Raw genomic sequence first — 19,322 nt, forward strand, 5'->3', positions numbered from 1 at the left:
ATTGCTTTGACCCTGAACTCATTCACAGTGACGCTCTAGCACAGTAATACACAGCAGTGTCTTCAGTCTTGAGGCTGTTCATCTGTAGATACAGTTTACTGCTGGAGTCATCTCTGGACACTGTGAACCTTCCCTGGACGGACTGGGAATAGTAGATAGGAGAACTGGATGTACCAATATATGCAATCCACTCCAGTCCTTTACCGTGACCCTGTCTCACCACAGCAGCATAGTAGCTGCTGAATGTAAATCCAGAGGCAGTACAGACCAGCCGAAAAGATTCACCAGGTCTTTTTACCTCAGCCTGAGACTGAGTGAAGGTCTGACAGTGAATATCTGTGGAAGAGAGAGAAAAAACCTTAAGAGTCAGCTAAATGTAAACTTGCTAAAATTAAATATGCATTCATAAATTATTATTTATGAATGAGTTACAGACCATGTAAAAACAGAAATATCAGGATTGAACTGATTATTGTTGTCATTGCTGATTATTGCTGCTCCTCTACAGGAACCACATACAGTCAGTGAACTCAGACACACTCCACTGGTACAAAGCACTTATGGGAAATATGCATTACAGTTTTGCATAAACTCCTCCCCCAGTCTTTCATTGCTTGTTACCTTTGTTCAGAAATTTGTAATATATATAATATGTAATTGTGGAATGATGATGGGGCCAAATGAATTTTAAATGAATGTAAAAAAAATTTACATGTTGCCTAAATGTATTTTATATCTTAAAGCATTATTGGATGATGGATGGATGGATGGATGGATGGATGGTATATCTGATTAATGTCACTTTGTCTGTCTTGGACAGTAATACAGCTGTGTCTTCAGTCTGAAAATACCTTCCCTAGAAACACTGTGTTTTTGGACGTGTCCTGTGTGAAACTGATCTTGTCTTTAATATTTAATATTTAATATTTAATATTACTGCTACCACTACTGCAAAGATATCCCAGCCATTCCAGTGCTTTTCCAGTGGGTTGACGAATCCAGTGAATGCAATAGCTTGATTCTGAAATCCTGCAGATGGAGAATGACTCTTGAGGTTTCACAACCAAAGATGGAGGTTGAGTGATCTCGACACAGTAAACACCACCTGAAAATAACAATGGATTAATGTGTTATTATTAGTTGTGCCTCAAAACATTTTGTATGTCAAGACATTAATTTAGTGCTTTAAATAAACCATCAGTGAAGCTCACAGCTGCTGCCAACAGTAAAAGAGCTGATGAGAAGATCATGATTTGGTGCTTAAGTAAATGTAATCTGACTTCCCCTGATGACTCACAGACACACACACTCCACTTTTGTACAAAGAGGAAGATTTGCACACAGCCATTTAGTTGTGCAAGACGTAAACAACAATGCTTTTCTCATTAAACTGATTTGATTTAATCATATTTGACTTTAGATTTGGATGAAACGTATATTTCCTCAAACACATTTTCTTTTCGTCTGCTTGCACAGAAAATCTGATTAGATATGTTGTTTGATAGTTGTATCTGCACTTCAACTGGTTACTGGTCTCAATAGGCAATTCATTTAACTTAGGTTTTAATCTATATTTTAAAGCTGTTGATGTTTACTCAGACTGAAAATGTTCTTAGTCTGACAATTTTGCCCTTTCAAAAAGAGTCCGTACAGAATGTTCTTATTTTAAAGTCTACGAAGAATGAATCATTATATACTGTATATGTTTTATGCAACAGTTAGTTCCGCCCTCAAATTCTTTCCAGGGATGAAGCCCAACAGGATTGCGACTTTTCATTGTTTGTATCACTCCGCTTGTCTGTGCATTATAGTGAGTTTTTTTTCAGAGACACATTCTGCAAGTTACATTTGAATTCCACCACAGAAATAGGTAAGAATAAACCCGTTATGCTATAATGCATGCTTTTGCACATATCAATTTGTGTAGTGTTACCACTCCTACTGCCGTGAGACTGGGTTGCATTAACTTAGTGTTTATCAAACTATTGTATTAAAAGCAATATCATAATTGTGCCTTTGTTCTGAATAGGCCTATAATCACATCTGTGATGACTACTCACAGCTGTGCTGATAACATTGTTTGTGTTGTTAAGTTTGTCATTATATGACCATGTTTGTTTTTTGATGACTAAGGGAAGCGTACAGTAGCCACTGTGATTCTGATTCAGTAAAAAGCATCCATGAGCATTTCAGACCAGAAGAATTCTACAAACACAAAATAGGGGCAGGACTGAATGAGTTTTTAATTTAATATTTCTATGCAATGCAACTGATAAAGTCAATATTCCTCATCTGTGTATGTGAATGAGGAAGTGGTTTTTGTATTGCTTTGACCTTGAACTCATTCACAGTGACTCTCTAGCACAGTAATACACAGCAGTGTCTTCAGTCTTGAGGCTGTTCATCTGTAGATACAGTTTACTGCTGGAGTCATCTCTGGACACTGTGAACCTTCCCTGGACTGACTGGGAATAGTAGATATAAGAACTGGATGTGCTGATGTATGCAATCCACTCCAGACCTTTCCCAGGGCTCTGTCTGATCCAATGAAGATAGAGACTGCTGAATGTAAATCCAGTTATTGTACATGTAAGTTTATGAGACTCTCCCGGTTTTTTAACCACTGTGTCAGACTGAGTGAATGTCTGACATTCAATACCTGTGGAAAAAGAAACAATATTAAATTTATGTAGATGTTATCATGTTAAATTGTTGCACTCATAATGATTATTCTATGCAGTGACTTACATGGTAAAACTGCCAGAATTACATATACAAGAAACTTTTTAAACATGGTGTATGTTAAGTTTAAAGCAGAAAGACAGACTTTGTTCCTAGAGTTCAGATGTCTGGTTAGATCATTGAACAAGACATTGACACATTTAAAGTGGGAAGGTGATTTGCATATATTCAAATCAAAGAACTGGTGGTATGAAAGGCTGACATGTGTTTGGTCCAGATTTAGATTTTAATGTTTGAGATCTGTATAAACATCCCGTTATTTTTCTATTATTAGAGAACAAAGTCATTACTTTTAATTTTAAATTATTTAATGGATTTTAATGTAATTGCTATTAATTATAATATAAAATTCAGATATGAATATTATAAAATATGAAATTACAAGAATAGTAAGTCTATACATTTTTTAAATAAAACAGCATTGCAATTTTAAAATCACTAAAAACAATGTTGAAGATCAATTTTGATCAATACTGTTGTAAGCGACTCATATCACACAGAAAGATTTTAGTTCATTGACTGACATAAATCTGTGGTGATGAAACAGTGTCTAAAAACTCTAACACACTGTGAAAACAAGCCATCAATACAGAACTTTATTGACCAAAAGGCAGAGCCATAAAAATCATCTAAATTTTCCTTTGAGTCTGGCTTAGGCAAAAAAAGCAAAGCCAATGTGACAGATAGAAGAGATTATTGATTTTAATGACTTCCTATTGAAACATATAATACTTTATCTGTAAATCTCTTGTTCTGTAAATCTGTTATCTGTTGTTAATGAAAAACATGATGAATACTGAAGGATTCAAATTTAAGAATATGTTTTAGATCTGCTGATCCTACTTCCTTACATAACATCACATGAAAAACTAAGGTAAATTACACTGTATTGGGCATTCAAGGTGAACATGATGGCATCAATTTACTGATCAGAAGTCAGCTGTAAGTCAGCTGTCTAAACATTGTAATAGTCAGGGGTTTTGTTAGTCTTTGATCTTCCAACTAAGAGTTGAACCAACTAAGAGTTGGGGGGGGGTGTACCACAACTTCCAACTAAGAGTTGGGGGGGGGTGTACCATTATCTCAGTTGGGGGCATTTGCCTCTATTGTCTTTAGATGATTAGATTTAGTGGTCATCCCTAACTAAGGCTGTGTGCATGGTCAACACCATTAAGGACAGCCCACTGAAATGCCTATAAGAAACCATGTAAAGTTAAGTAAGTCAGACTGTTTGGAAGAAATGCAGCAACGTCCTCAATAAAGAATATAACTTCTTGAACGTATCCCAAACGTCTCCTGGTTTTGCTGAAAAAGTTTACAACAGATGGTGCCGTGACCCGGATGGAGACAAAGGAAACTCAAAGAATTTTAAGCTCAAAGAACTGAATCTTGAAACTTCAAGCTCAACAAAAGATCTGACAAAGATTGCCAGACTGAATCTTTCCAGCTTCCTCCAGATTGAAAACTTCAAGCTCCAAAAAGATCTCAATGCCTGACTGAGTTCCAGACTGAATCTTGAAACTTCAAGCTCAAAGATCTCAACAAAGCTGACTGAGTTCCAGACGAAATTTTTCTGTACAACCAACGATTCGGTGAGTTTCACTCCATTCAAAGAACCAATGCAGACCAGTAAAAATGTGTTTTTCCTCTGCGCCGTTCAGAGAAGTAGTTAACAAACAGCTGTAGAGTTTGGTTAACTAAAGATGAGCCTCTAAAAAAGTTTTTCTTTTAGAGATTAAATTTACCCTCTGTTGTTGGCAAGGAAGATTAACAGTTACATGTTAATATTGTTTGTATGCTCTTGCTAGAAGAAGACCTTTGTAAGCTAGAGAAGATTTAGCCTCATGTGCTAATAAGATTGTACCCTCTGTTTGCAAGACAGTAGAGAGAAGTTTTTTTAGTGTTTGTTTGTGGTAACAGAAATTCACAAAATGTTTAGGAAAAGTACTAGACAGATTACACCTTTTTGGACAGATAGTGAATTCAAGTCTTTGTTATCAGAGCACATGGACTCCATCGTGACTGAATTTAGTCAGATTGAATTTAACAAAGAAATTTGGCATTGAGGCAGACAAAGTATGGTCAATCAATGGTTATCTGTTGTCACAGAGAATTTAGCTTATCCATTGCACAAGAACAAGCTTGTTGTATTGCCACGTTAAACGATCAGAACGAACAATTGCAGACTCACATGTCCTGTCTCAAGACAAAGGTGGGCCATAACAAAGCCTCAACCAAATGTGATTTAGAAGACCAACAGTCAGATGAAAGCTATCCTGATTTACAGTCTTTTGATAGTATAGAGGACAAGGTCAATGCAGATGTAAATGCAGTTGAAGTGTGCGTAGCTAGACAAAAGCCTCAGGGAAAAGGTGTTGATACAGTTTCATTTGCAACCCCCATATTGCAGCCACAAGCAGTCAAAACATCTTTAGGTCCTAAAGATATCGAGAGAATTGCTGAAAGTTTGCCATCAGTGCAAAGAAATTTTTCTGAGTTTAGGAGAGAGTTGTCCAAAAAGATGCGGCTCTATGATATGACTCTAGCTGAAATCACCCAGATAATATAATAATAGAGTCAGAATTCAATGATTTTGAAAGTGCTGTAAACAATTCTGAACTGCAACATGTCAGTAAAGGCGATTTGAGTGAAGGTGTTTTGAAAATCCTAAAGAATATCTTAGGACCCAAAATCGATTGGTCGAAAATTACTAATTGTGTACAAAAGAAGGGTGAAACTGTTTGTGAGTACACAGAACGATTCTGTCAGGTAGCTGCAGTGTACAGTGGAATTGCAGACACGCCAGAGAAGGTGTTAGGTGATAATGGCCCTTTGGTTCGCACATGGTTTCATTGTCTTTTGCCAGAACACAGAAAGGCGTTGCCTTACTTAAACATCACATGGTGTACGAGAACCCTGGAAGACAACTTGGACAGTTTAGTTACTTGGGAAAGAGACTCTGATGTCAAAGAGAGAGTAAGAATTGCAGCAGTTTCTGTTAAGGTCAACTCAGAGAAGCCAAAGAAACGCAAAAGTCCTAGAGAAGCCAGTTGTTCTTACTGTGGCAAGCACGGACATTTTGGAAAAGAATGTAGGAAAAACAAAAAGAACTTTAAAGAAGTTAACAAGGTTAATCAGCTTCTGCTTAGCCTGCTTGATATTCTGAAGCAGCCCCTCCCCTCCTCGTTAAACTCGTGGGGCAACTTGATACGGTGTTAACCATTTAGGCTGTGAGTGCTTAATTTCCCCAGTAACTTACAACAAAGATGAAAGACTTATTTTTGTTTAATAGAACAAAAGGAAAGTGACTGTCTCAGCCTTTGTTTGGGGGACATTCAGTATACTCACAGCCTTAAATGTTATGCCACAGAATATTGCAGTCAGACAACCATCCTCTGTTAATGATGTTTATTAGGACTGATGTTTCACTGGAGAATGGAAATGTGCCAATTTTCTCACACACTGTACAGTGTGCACACAACACAGGGACAGAATAGGACACGGACAAGTGAGGTGCCCTGGGAAGAACTGAACGCAACAGGCTTCGGGGGTGAACCCAGGGTGAAGACACTACCTCATAGGCCTTTCCCGATTTAGTCCATCCTTACCTCACTGGTCCATAGGTGTCAAATAAATTAAGAAATAGGGAAAGAATGAAACGACAACAGTAGACTCTGAAAACGATAGAACCATAGTGTTTAAACTGCTACAACCGTAGTGTTTTGAAGAAATACTGCTCTCTGTTTTTCTGTTTTCTGTCTTACAGTGTGCAGATAAAACTTGATGGCTTTTCCGAGATCCATATGCAACGACCGTCTCATCTGCGTATGAAGCCCCAACCTCAAGAAGACAACCAGACCCACTGCTGAACGAACTATCACCAAAGAAAATGAAAAATACACAACGCAGAAAATTCACGGACCCTAAATTGCATGTTTTGTTTCTGTGTCAGCATGCAATTACAGATGAACAACACAGATCATGCTTGTGCCTGTAACTTTTTCAAGTTACAAGAATGAACTTTTAAGTGTCTAAATTTGTATTTTTGTGAGAGTTTTTAAGAACTCTCAAAGAGGGGACTGAAGGATTCAAATTTAAGAATATGTTTTAGATCTGCTGATCCTACTTCCTTACATAACATCACATGAAAAACTAAGGTAAATTACACTGTATTGGGCATTCAAGGTGAACATGATGGCATCAATTTACTGATCAGAAGTCAGCTGTAAGTCAGCTGTCTAAACATTGTAATAGTCAGGGGTTTTGTTAGTCTTTGATCTTCCAACTAAGAGTTGAACTGTGTGTGAATGTTACATAGTCTTATAGGTCTCGTGACCATTTGTTGTTTATACCATTTGGGGGGGGGGGGGGGGGGGGGGGTACCATTATCTCAGTTGGGGGCATTTGCCTCTATTGTCTTTAGATGATTAGATTTAGTGGTCATCCCTAACTAAGGCTGTGTGCATGGTCAACACCATTAAGGACAGCCCACTGAAATGCCTATAAGAAACCATGTAAAGTTAAGTAAGTCAGACTGTTTGGAAGAAATGCAGCAACGTCCTCACTAAAGAATATAACTTCTTGAACATATCCCAAACGTCTCCTGGTTTTGCTGAAAAAGTTTACAACAATACCCTAATGTAAGTTTTTGTACAGGGAGGCTGTTGGCGTCTGTCACTGTGATTCTCTGGCACAATAATACACAGCTGTGTCTTGAGTTTAATCTAGTCATCATGGTTGTAATACAAAATGTAAGGAGAACCACAACATCTCACACTTTTATGAACGAGTATAATATGTTTTTTGAGGATAGAATTGTTGTAATGAATTTTAATATATTAAATGCCTTTATTTGTGATATGATGATGTTTTTGTACAGGGAGGCTGTTGGCGTCTGTCACTGTGATTCACTGGCACAATAATACACAGCTGTGTCTTGAGCTTGCATATTATTTCCCTGCAGTGTTATTGTGTTACTGGAGGTGTCTCTGGTGATGCTGAACTTGCTTTTCAGTGAATCCTTGTAGTATAAGCTTCCATCACTCGAGATCACTCCGATCCATTCCAGAGCTTTTCCTGCAGGCTGACGAATCCAGCCTGTCCTATAGCTAGTAACTGAATAGGAGACTTTACAGCTGATAGTTAGAGTGGCATCAGGACGGACAGTCAGAGACTCAGGCTGAGTGAGTTCATATGAATCAATACCTGTTAAATGATTATTAACAAGCTTCATCTAAATCTGCAAGAAAATTGTATGTTCAAAAAACTTACAGTTTACACTTGCCAGAAGCAAGACTAAAACTGCAGAGAACATGGTGACGTGATAGATTGAATGAAAAGGAACAGTTCTTCCCTTCCTCTAGAGATCAGATGAACTGACTCGTGTCCACTGGTTATATCTGAAGCAAAAAATTTACATAAACACATGTATTAGTTGTTGCTTTTTTTCTTTAGTTAAATTATGTCAAAACAATAATTTATTAATAAAAATCAGTAGGCTAGAATCATTTAATCATTCATTGTGGCCTGAAAACATTGATTTTATTACACGGAATGAAAATGGAAAGTATATGCTTGCTGTCTAATGACATACAGGCTAATAATCATGTTTCAAACCACTGTCAAGATATAATAATTTAAATGGTGCATGGCTGTCATAAAACCCCTGTCACAAATTTTCTTTTTCTTTTTTTTTGAGAGAGAGAGAAAATGTCCTCTAAAAATTCCAAATATTTAAGTGCACTTAAAGGAGAAAAAATAATAAAATAAAAGTGTTTATCCAGTGAAGATGAACCATAAGCAATGTATCTTGATTGCTAATAGTGCCTGATAAAGTTTTGAGAAGTTAAAAAACCATTTCTGTGACTGTGAGTCACTGTGGACGACTTTACTTCTTGTATTGCACTGCAACCTACTGACAAAATTGAGAACTGCAGTTTTAGACTATAAGTGTGTCATGTCTTTCTAAACCAGTTTTTGTATGATTTTCACATACGTTAGTGTCACAGTGCTTGTTTTGCACAGAAGTACACAGCTGAGTCCTCTTCTGTCAGTCCGGACAGTTTCAGATACATCATGCTTTTCGAATCATCTCTGCTGATTTCAAGTCTTTCCTTAAAGGATTCTGCCTTGTGTCCACTTCCCGAACTGTAGCCCAGGCCCATCCACACAAGAGGTTTTCCAGCTTGTTGTCTGATCCAGTGCATAGTACAGCAGTCAAAGCTGAACCCAGATCCTCTACAGGACAGAGTCAGAGTTTCTCCAGGCTTTTTCTGAACCGTGCTTTCAATGGACTCCATATTTTGACATTGCATGCCTGTAAGGGAAAGTAGGGTAGTTTTTTTATTTTTTTATTAAACAGTATATGTATATACATATATATATATGTGTGTGTGTGTGTGTGTGTGTGTGTGTGTGTGTGTGTGTGTGTGTGTGTGTGTGTGTGTGTGTATATATATATATATGTATATCCTTTAATAACTCATAACTTGAACAAGATTAGTATTAAGAGTATATTCTTCATCTTCATCTCCATTTGATGAGACTTCTAGCATCACTCAACTCAGTCAGCAGCATAAAAATACTTGTATCATAATGGATTTAGAATTTGCATAATGAGGATATGATGGAAGATCACTGAGATGACCATTAGCCATGGTTACAAAGATGATAACCAGAATCCAATTTATGAAGGGCAACTTAACATTGATTACATTTCTAAATTTCATTATTTGATTGGTATGAAATTTTTTCTCTATATATCTATAATATATAATCTAAATATCTATATCTATAGATATATCTAATCTATATCTAAATATATAATCTATATATTTTGTTTTCATTCACTTAAAAGACCAAACCTAATATAATATGAATTAGAATGTTTGTAAACTGAACTTTATCCAGTGAAAGAACCATAAAAATGTATCAAGATGTTGATAGAATGTCTGAGAAGGTGTTTAAAAGAAAATATTCTGTGACTGTGAGTCACTTTTCTTGTCGACTTTATTTGGATTCTACTGCAACCTACTGACACAAATGATAACTGCAGATTTACACCGTATGTGTGTTTTGACAGTTTTAGTATTATTTGCACACAGGTTCATGACACTGTGCTTGTCTTGCACAGAAATACACAGCCAAGTCCTCTTCTGTCAGTCCAGACAGTTTCAGATAGACCATGCTTTTTGAATTGTCTCTAGTAATTTCTATTCGTCCCTCAAAACTTTTGGCATAGTCATGTCCTTGTCCATTAGTATAGACACGGCCCATCCAAATCAGAGCTTTCCCAGGTTGCTGTCTGACCCAGTGCATGTGGTAGCTTCCGAAAGTAAATCCTGATCCTCTACAGGAAAGACTCAGAGTTTCTCCAGGCTTTACCACTGATTCGGAAGAAATGGACTCCATATTCTGACCTTTCACTCCTATTGAAAAATAAAACAGAAATAAGAACACAACAATTTCTACTGTACAATATGAGATGGTATAAGGGTTCACATTACGACACACACTTGCAAAGGCCAGTAAAAGCAGAAGGTAAAGCAGGTTGTTAGACATGATTGAGTCAAAGAAGAGACCTCATATGAGATGCAACGGAGGACTGATCATATATATCCAAGTCAATTGTAGGGTGGTGACGTCACGCAGATTTAAAAAAGACAAATGGCTGTTTCAAAATATTTAGACTACATTTTGTTGAATTGTATGAATTGTACAATTATTGAGAGTATGCAGTTAATATCAAAATGCTGACATTTATTTCTAATATCATTTTTACATTCTAAATACTTTTATGAATATTGATTTCACATGGCATCATTTTATAGTAGCTGTTCAATTCTTCAATTTAAAAAGCTGTTCATTCTTATTTGCCTGCTTAAATCTCCAAAAGTGGAAGCCACTTTTTCAAACCAGATTTAAGACACCAACAGCCATTTAGGGACTGACAAGTTATCATTGTGTGATGACAATTTATTGGAGATAAAATAAGAAAGAAAGAAACCGAAAAATATAGTTGGCCTTTAGCGAGCAAACAGCTTCATCCACCCTATGACCATCATTTAAAAGTAACAAGGAGTTTTCCCTTTTTGTCAAACTATTCACTGACCCAATAAATTACATTTTAAGGTTTTTTAAGCTAAATTTTGTAGATTTACATTACAAGTCAAATACAATTTAAAAAGATTAAATCTTTCTGGTCTTTAAATGTCCAAAATGCGGTAGATATTGTGTATAGGAATTTAGATTTTCAACTGACTAACTTTCAAACCTTTAAAGTATAAAAAGATCAGCATTTATAGCTACTTAATATATCATAATATTAAAAAGTTTTTAATGTGAAATTTAACCTGAAAGAGAAGGCATATTATTTTATGAAAATGACACAAACACAACCATATGATAATGCAAAAAGAAAGAAACTAGTTTCAACCCACTCGAAGGAGTCAAATTCTCTGGGGCAAGTCCCGAAACCATGTCTACCCAAGAGAATATATGGCCAAAGCTTATTACAGCTCACTGAAACACCCTTAAAACTAGTGAACCTTTCAAGCGTTAAACCGACTCATTTTGTTAGTCAAAACATCAACAGCTGTGCCATGCACCTGTGCATTAGCTCTTTTTAATAACATTGTGTTTATGTGGGGGGTGGGGGGTATTAGTACATATTTTCATGAATTTTAAAAGAATGTGCATTAAAAAATAATCTGTAAAAAAAACATGAAAATCATAAAAATGCATTTAAAAAAACATTAAATAAAATAGTAAAAAATAAAATAAAATAAAAACCACACACAGAAAGATATGCAAAATGCAACAAATGTAAAAATCACTATTAATTTCCAATATAGCAGGGACTGAATTATCTAAACATACACTGGTCAAACAGTTAAAATCATAAATTATCATTAAAAATCATAAAAAGGGGCTTACACTTTACAATTTTCTTTACCCTTAAAGTGTATGCTTATAACAGCCATTTAGCTTGTACACATTTAAAACAAATAAAAAATAAAATAAAAATACACTTAAATTAATAGGCTATCTGAATATCCTTTTTGATATTGATTTGAAAGATTACCCATGGATAATTTATAGCGACTAGTGATCACATTACTCACTTCCTTTCAAGAATTCTGATCACATTCCCACAAACAATGAATTGGCTACCTTATTGTTAGGCCTACATTTGATTTAATCTTACTTAGCCTATATGCACAAGCCAGCTTTAAAAAAAATAAGTCTAATATAGGCTTCGAAGCCTGATAATGTTGATTATTATGTGCAAATATAATACTATGCATTAACATATAGGCTATATTAGTGTGATCAAAAATAGCTACATCAACAGTCAGTGCAAGATTACATTTCCCGTCTGAAAAATAGGCCTATTTAAAAAAAAAAAAAAACTGTTTTAATAAACTGTTATTTTAGGTTTAGTTCCACATTAACTCCCTTTTTATATTACAAAGGCGTCCAAAAGTTTGCCCAACGTGTGTTGAGCACTTCTCTAACTGCTGCATGTTGTTGATCTTTACACATACGCGACAACAATTAATCGCGCTGCTATTGTGTGTGTGTGTGTGTGTGTGTGTGTGTGTGTGTTGAAGTGTTAGTATGATTACAAAGTTAAGGATAAACAGCAGGTTTTTCGGGCTTCAGTATATGACTAAGATGCCAAACTCGACAAACTTGAATTTTTGAATGAAACTCGAACACCCGGAAATAGTCTTCACGTGTTAGTGAAAAACACTGGGTTGTAGCCTACCAGTAAGAGTTATTTTCTGAGAAAGGTAAGTTTATTTCATTAAAGGTAATATTATTCATCGTATGTATAGTTTGTCACACTTGGGCGATCTTGTAAAGTGCTTCCGATTTATCATACATGTTTTGTAGCATGTTGTTGTTTAAGGCTCTTCTCTATTTTCCGTTTTATAGCCTATTGCATTGTTGTGGCTTTGGTGATGAGTAAAAAGTAATAAGCGATGTGCAAACATACTGTGCAGAGCTGAGAGACAAATTATTATAAGCGACATATATTAGAGACGTCTGTCTGCATCTCTCACTGTGTTGTGTTGTAGGATTTTGATTACAAAACAACCCCTTCTATTAAATATGTGAGGTAGCTAACAGCGAAAGAATCTGGAGATAACTGTAGAATAATCTAAATGAAACGAAATGGGCGAGGCTTCGCGGCCCGGAAGTTGTTTTACATTTGTGAGGTGCGTAATGTCTAAATAATAATTCGCCTATTTTAAATGCCCACCACGTATTTCAGATCGAAGTATCGCAGTGCTGTTATTCAATCATTGTCCAGACAGACAACCACTTGACGTCAACGGTGTTGTTACTTTGTTCCTGTTACTTTTCTCAGTGCTGGTCAGCATGACTAATCACAATCGTTTGTGATTGCTGGGTAATGATTTGTAAACAGCTGCTATTGCAGGTTTACATTTGTGTCAGGTAGTAGGGAAATAACACATTTGTATGATTTCAGTTTTAAGCAGAAAAAAAAAAAAAATACAAATGTGGCTAAATGGAGGATTTGGTTTTTAGAGCCCCTTACATATCATCCCCATGGAGAAACCCACTGAGCACACATACAGATCCAAGACGGTTTTTGCACTTTATCTAGAAAGTTTCACATTCTAAATATTGTGTACACACAAATTTTTGACATCCTCTGTAACCCCATTTCCAGCACAGGTGTTCTCACTATGGAGAGCCAGAAACAGGTGCTGGAGAGGGTGCGGGGTGCTTTCCGCTCTGGTGTGACCCGTCCGGTCCAGTTCCGTTTGACTCAACTGGAGGCCATGATGTCACTTTTTGAAGACAATGAAACACAGATATTGGAGGCAATGCATAAAGACCTTGCTAAGGTATAAACATGCACTGGTTCACACGCAAGTACTTTTAAATTCGACACACAAATGATGCTTTAATCTTGTCTGTCCTGCAGCCCAAGTTTGAGGCAGTGCTGTCAGAGATTGACATAGTGGTGAATGACCTTTGCTGCACCATCAGCAACCTGCAAACCTGGATGCAGGACTCTTATGTGGGCACAAACTTGGTAAGATAATAATACAATTTCACGTACACTGATATTTGAGCTATAACACTTGCTAAATATTAAAATGCTCCAACAAATATTGTTTAATGGAAACCTTCCAAAAGTCTAGTCAATGCAGATGTGAGGTTGATCTCCCTGAAAATACTTTAATTTGTTGCCTCTCCCTATTTCATTTGTGTTTCAGGCAACAAAGCTGGATGACTGTTTTGTCCGCAGGGAGCCATTAGGTGTCGTTTTGATTATTGGAGCATGGAACTATCCTCTTCAGCTAATTTTGTCACCTTTGATTGGTGCAATCGCTGCAGGTACCATCTATATATTTTTCTGTTATATGGCCACGGTCATGATAGTCTAGTGGTGTAATTTTATAGTATGCATTGGAGTTGGGTTCAAATCCTATTATACTATAAACTGCATAATGAACCAAGCTAAATTGCAACTGATCTCGACTGCCAGTCATCGCCCTGCAATTTAATGTATGGAAAACAACCGAATTTACTTTTTGATAACACAGTTTGAGATGTATGGGTAAACCCAACCCCTAATAAAAAGAACAATTATTATTTCTTCTAAAATTTACTTAAGTTTTCACTGTAATAATTACTGCAATGTCTTCAGACCCAATTATATCTGCCAATTTTAAATTATGAAGCAAAGCGAGAACATGCATTATTATAATCACCTTTACTGTTGTTATCGATTCAGTCCTCCTGCATCGATTTAGTCTTCTACATCTGTAGCTTATAGAAGCAAATGAATTTTAGCCATCAGCATTGGACACAACGCAAGGCTAACTGCACCTTATCTCTGTGTTTGGAAGCAGATTTTGAGATACTCTAACATGTTTTGTTTTCTCAAAAGGCTGAAATTAAAATGGATATATAACACAAATATCATTAAATGCTAAAAATCTTCAGTTGTGTTGTGTTGATAGAATAATATTTTGTACAATTTTCTTAACCACCCATAAGCAAAAACCCTGTGATCTGCATGAATCACGTTAGCAAAATGACTTATTTTGGCTTCAAAATGGTGAAATTCACCAAAAGGTGATGACTTTGGGTCATTATTATTATACTTTTACCTATAATTGTGAAGCTTAATTATCAAATTATTATTATTATTATTATTTTGTATTTTGAAAGTTGCATTAAAGTGGGCATGAAACAGAAAATGGCGATAGTCTTTTCTTCCCTACTGTGACATATATCGTGAAATGACTTTTTGAACAAGAAAAAAAGTATGGAGTTGATTGTATGGTCGTTGTGGTTTTGCTATTGCGGTGATGTCATGTGAGTGACAGGTTGTCCTGCACTCACGCCAATAAACACGTCATCAGAGAAGAGATGTCAAGGGAGAAGAAGTAATTTTGATTAAAGATTACAAGGGCTCATGAATAAAAAAATAATGATGTGCATAGATTAATCATTTGTAATAAACACTGCAATATTTCATAAAAAATAAGAAATGCCCATTTTGATTTCATGGTGACTTCCATTGAAAAAAATCACAAACAACACCTTATATCACATCTGCAACATGTTTAATAGTAATATCTTTTTTATTAGGTAACTGTGCGATTCTGAAGCCATCAGAAATAAGTCAAGCAACCGAAAAACTTATTGCTGAACTCATTCCTAAGTACCTGTCCCAGGTAATCTTTGGCAAACACCCATATCATCTAACTTCACACTTCTTGGCCTCATGGTGCTACTGTGTTCATGATAAGGTCTGTAATGTGTGCCGTGTGTGTTTTGTCTTGTAGGAGTGTTATGCAGTCATTTGTGGTGGAGCTGAAGAGACCAAGACATTGCTGGAGAATAGATTTGATCATATCTTCTACACAGGTTTGAGTTTTCATTGTTATCAATGACCGATTCAAGAAAAGCTGTCACCTTTCCATATTTGCTTCAACATCTCATGTCTTTTCTCCTCCAGGCTCGCAGTCAGTGGCTCGTTGCATCCTGCAGGCCGCAGTGGTTCACCTCACCCCAGTTACTCTGGAGCTGGGTGGCAAGTGCCCTTGTTTAATATATGGCCGGCTAGACATGAAAGCTGCTGCTAAGAGGCTGGTGTGGGCCAAGTTTTTCAATGCTGGACAGAGCTGTGTGGCTCCAGACTATGTTTTATGCACCGCTGAGACGAGAGAAATGCTGTTACCTTTTATAAAGGAGGCTCTGGAGAGCTTTTATGGATCTGAGCCCCAGCAAAGCCCAGACATGGGACGTATTGTGACAGACAGGCACTGGAACCGACTGGTTGAGCTGCTAAAAAAGTCTGAGGGAAAGGTAGTGATTGGAGGAGAGAGTGTCAAAGAGACCAAGTACTTTGGTAAGTAAAGTGTATAGACAAAAAGAGATTTATTTTTAAGAAACTAATACTTTTTGCAATTGATCAAAAGGGCAAAGGCATTTATTATTACATACGATTTCAAAAAAAAAAAAAAAAAATCAATCATTCAAAGAATATAGAAAAAAATATATACCACCGTTTCCACAAAATATTAAGCAGCACAATGGATTTTGATGATAATATAAGAAATTATCATAAGTACCAACTCACTTATTCCATTACAGGAATAAATAAATTACATTTATTTATTTATATATATATATATATATATATATGTGTGTGTGTGTGTGTGTGTGTGTATTAATCACGATTAATCGCATCTAACATTAAAGTTTTTGTTTATATAATATATGTGCGCATATATATATTAAATAAATACGCGCGTGTGCGACGCGCGCGCACACACACACACATATATATATATATATATATATATATATATATATGTATATACACATAGACATATATATATATATATATATATATGCGCACATATATAAACAAACTTATGTTAGATGTGATTAATTGTGATAAACATAAATATATATTTAATATATTAGTGATAAATATATATTTTATTGTAAAATCAATATTATTCTCAAGATTACTGTTTTTACTGTATTTTTTATCAAATAAATGCAGCCTGGGTAAGACTTCTGTATAATACTTTTTTTTAAATCCTTTTGAAGTTCAGTGTATTGTATCATACTTATATACTACTCTTACTACCTCTGCAGTATGTAGTGTGCATTTTCTCGGATGACCTACTGAATTTCCTAAAATGTGCAGTATACATTCACATAAAAAGGCAGCTAAGCTATTAATACATTCTGAATTCTCTCTCTTTTACTTTTCCGTGGACTATCTCAGCCCCTACTGTGGTCGTGGATGTAAAGGAGTCGGATGCTTTAATGCAGGAGGAGATTTTTGGCCCCATTCTCCCCATTCTGACCATCAAGTCTCTCGATGAAGGAATCAATTTCATGAACGAGAGGGAAAAGCCCCTGGCACTTTACGCCTTCTCTGATGAGTCTCAAGTAAGGAAGGAAAGAACAAAAGTCATTAACTAGATTAACACAGTAAAGTGTGAAGTGAGCTATGAATCTATGAATTGATGCATATCTATATTTTTGTTAAGGTTGTTAATACAGTTCTGGAGAGGACCAGCAGTGGAGGCTTCTGTTCCAATGATGGAATAGCTCACATGACCCTTCCTGGTTTACCCTTTGGCGGAGTGGGTAAGTCGAAATGCATTTATTTAATGTAATAACAACTGCAGTGCATTTCTTCAGGTGAGTGAAGGCAAAATCTGACTTTTTGTTTGTGTTTGGCCCAGGTGCCAGTGGGATGGGCAACTACCACGGTCGCTGGAGCTTTGAGACATTCAGTCACAAGCGTGGCTGCATGCTGAGGGGCTGGGGGCTGGAGCGCGTCAATGTGCTGCGCTACCCCCCCTATACTGAAAGCAATCTCAGCTGGCTGCGCTGGGCCACCACTGCCAAGAAGAAGGGCTGGGCATCATGCTCTGTTATGTGAGGGCTGTTATGTGTCTGATGCTGACAGATTGCAACCAGGGAGCCAAAAACATATGCCTTGGCTTTCACCAATGTTTGGTTACAGTGAGTCTCGTCACCGTGCGTTTGGCCTGCCTCATAAACCTTTGTCTTTCGGTTTTTAATTGTGATGTTATTCAAAACACCACCAGAGGTCAGCATTGAGATAAGTTGCTTCTTCGGGATGCTTCTGTGGTGAGAAAGAGGCCATTTACTTGATAATAATTAGTTTATTTTAACTACCATTGTTCTAATACACTACTTTTATGTGTTTATTCACATCTGTGGATTAAACAAAATCCAGTCTAGGGAAATTTAATGAAATGGATCATCCATATTTGTAATTAAATACTGTAGTAAAAAAGGGACATGGATAGCATTATGCTTGGATACTTAATGAGGTAATTTAGTATCATATACTGCTACATATTTTGCTATAAAGTTTAGGGTTTTCTATTGGTGAATATATAGAAGAAGCATTTATAGTTTATGAGTTGTATACTTGATGTGTCATTTTCATCTGAAAGGTTGAGTACAAAAATAAAGTCTGTCAAACATGTTTACCCTCAGGAAACATGGGGATTTATACGTGCGTGATTGCATTTGTTCATGTTTCTTGGTTTTGTTTTACTTTTGGGAATTTGGTTTATGTTGCCATTAATTCATTAGAAAATTACATCACACACATGTTTCATTGACATTTGACATGGTTGAAAAGTTTGGGGTCTGTAATAATTGTTTTTATGTTTTTCAATTTAAGTCTCTTATTTTTTACCAAGGTTGTAATTCATTTGATAAAAAATACAGTAAAAATGTGAAATATTATAACAAATCATTACTCCAGTCTTCAGTGTCACATGATCCTTCAGAAATCATTCTGATATGCTGATTTGCTGCTCAACAAACATTTCTCATTATTATCAATGTTAATATGTGTACTTTCTGTAGAAACCGTGATTTTTTTTTTTAAGATTCTTTGATGAATAGTAAGTTCAAAAGAACAGCATTTATTTGAAATTGAAATAGTTTGAAACAATGTAAAAGTCTTTACTGTCACTTAAAAAAATGTAATGCAAAAAAATTGATATATATATATATACACACACCAACCCCAAGTTTTGAATGAGTGTCCCTCTTAATATTCAGCAATATTATTGATCTGACTGCACTGTTGCTGTTGTATGAGAACTGAATTGAGTTGGACAATGACAACACTGTTTTCTTCAGAACTGATTTATAGATTAAATAAACTAAATAATTCATGATCTTCACAACAGAACTGAATCAACACTGAACTGACTTCTGCTGAGGAATGACACTACTTTCTTTAGAGCTTCTTTACAGCAGAAATGAACTGTTTGCATCAATGAAACATTTTCCTGTAATCACTGTAAAGCAGCTTTGAAACTGTATCTGTATTGTATAAAGTGCTATATAAATAAAGGTGACTTAACTCTGGTAAACTATTCTGATTTCATGAGCCGTTTGTACTCTTTCAAGTTAAGTAATATTACAAAGTTAGAAAAAGACAGGAAAATCATCCTAATTTATCCCAAATTTTATTTGAATAAAATTTACAAACACTCTTGCTTCAAATAATTTTG

General features: G+C 35.9%; 1 protein-coding gene, 1 long non-coding RNA gene and 1 gene segment (V, D, J or C); 1 reads left to right on the forward strand and 2 right to left on the reverse strand.

Annotated features, from left to right (window-relative positions):
• Nucleotides 1–7,653: 7,653 nt before the first annotated feature.
• On the reverse strand, nucleotides 7,654–8,144 carry LOC311093990. Its single transcript, XR_014608509.1, has 2 exons — nucleotides 8,014–8,144; nucleotides 7,654–7,947 (listed from the first exon to the last, which is right to left on the reverse strand). It is a non-coding gene; the product is annotated as an uncharacterized lncRNA (long non-coding RNA).
• Nucleotides 8,145–8,744: 600 nt separating this feature from the next.
• On the reverse strand, nucleotides 8,745–9,041 carry LOC311081171 (immunoglobulin heavy variable 3-43-like). The segment is given in 1 exon: nucleotides 8,745–9,041.
• A 3,214-nt stretch (nucleotides 9,042–12,255) lies between these two features.
• On the forward strand, nucleotides 12,256–19,184 carry aldh3b1 (aldehyde dehydrogenase 3 family, member B1). Of its 4 annotated transcripts, none has more exons than XM_084129590.1 (10): nucleotides 12,256–12,536; nucleotides 13,445–13,622; nucleotides 13,703–13,813; nucleotides 13,998–14,118; nucleotides 15,382–15,467; nucleotides 15,579–15,660; nucleotides 15,752–16,144; nucleotides 17,036–17,202; nucleotides 17,304–17,403; nucleotides 17,502–19,184. In XM_084129590.1, exons 2-10 carry the CDS (start codon nucleotides 13,461–13,463, stop codon nucleotides 17,699–17,701), a joined length of 1,422 nt encoding a protein of 473 aa, XP_083985716.1. In that variant the 5' UTR covers nucleotides 12,256–12,536; nucleotides 13,445–13,460; the 3' UTR covers nucleotides 17,702–19,184. The 4 variants fall into 4 exon arrangements, with proteins under 4 accessions (XP_083985716.1, XP_083985718.1, XP_083985719.1 ...); XM_084129592.1 differs by having other exon boundaries at nucleotides 12,411–12,536; nucleotides 13,450–13,622; XM_084129593.1 differs by lacking the exon at nucleotides 12,256–12,536 and adding an exon at nucleotides 12,947–12,965 and having other exon boundaries at nucleotides 13,450–13,622.
• Nucleotides 19,185–19,322: the final 138 nt, after the last annotated feature.

This window comes from Abramis brama (assembly GCF_963993115.1).
Source record: "Abramis brama genome assembly, chromosome: 1".
Classification (NCBI taxonomy): Eukaryota; Metazoa; Chordata; class Actinopteri; order Cypriniformes; family Leuciscidae; genus Abramis; species Abramis brama.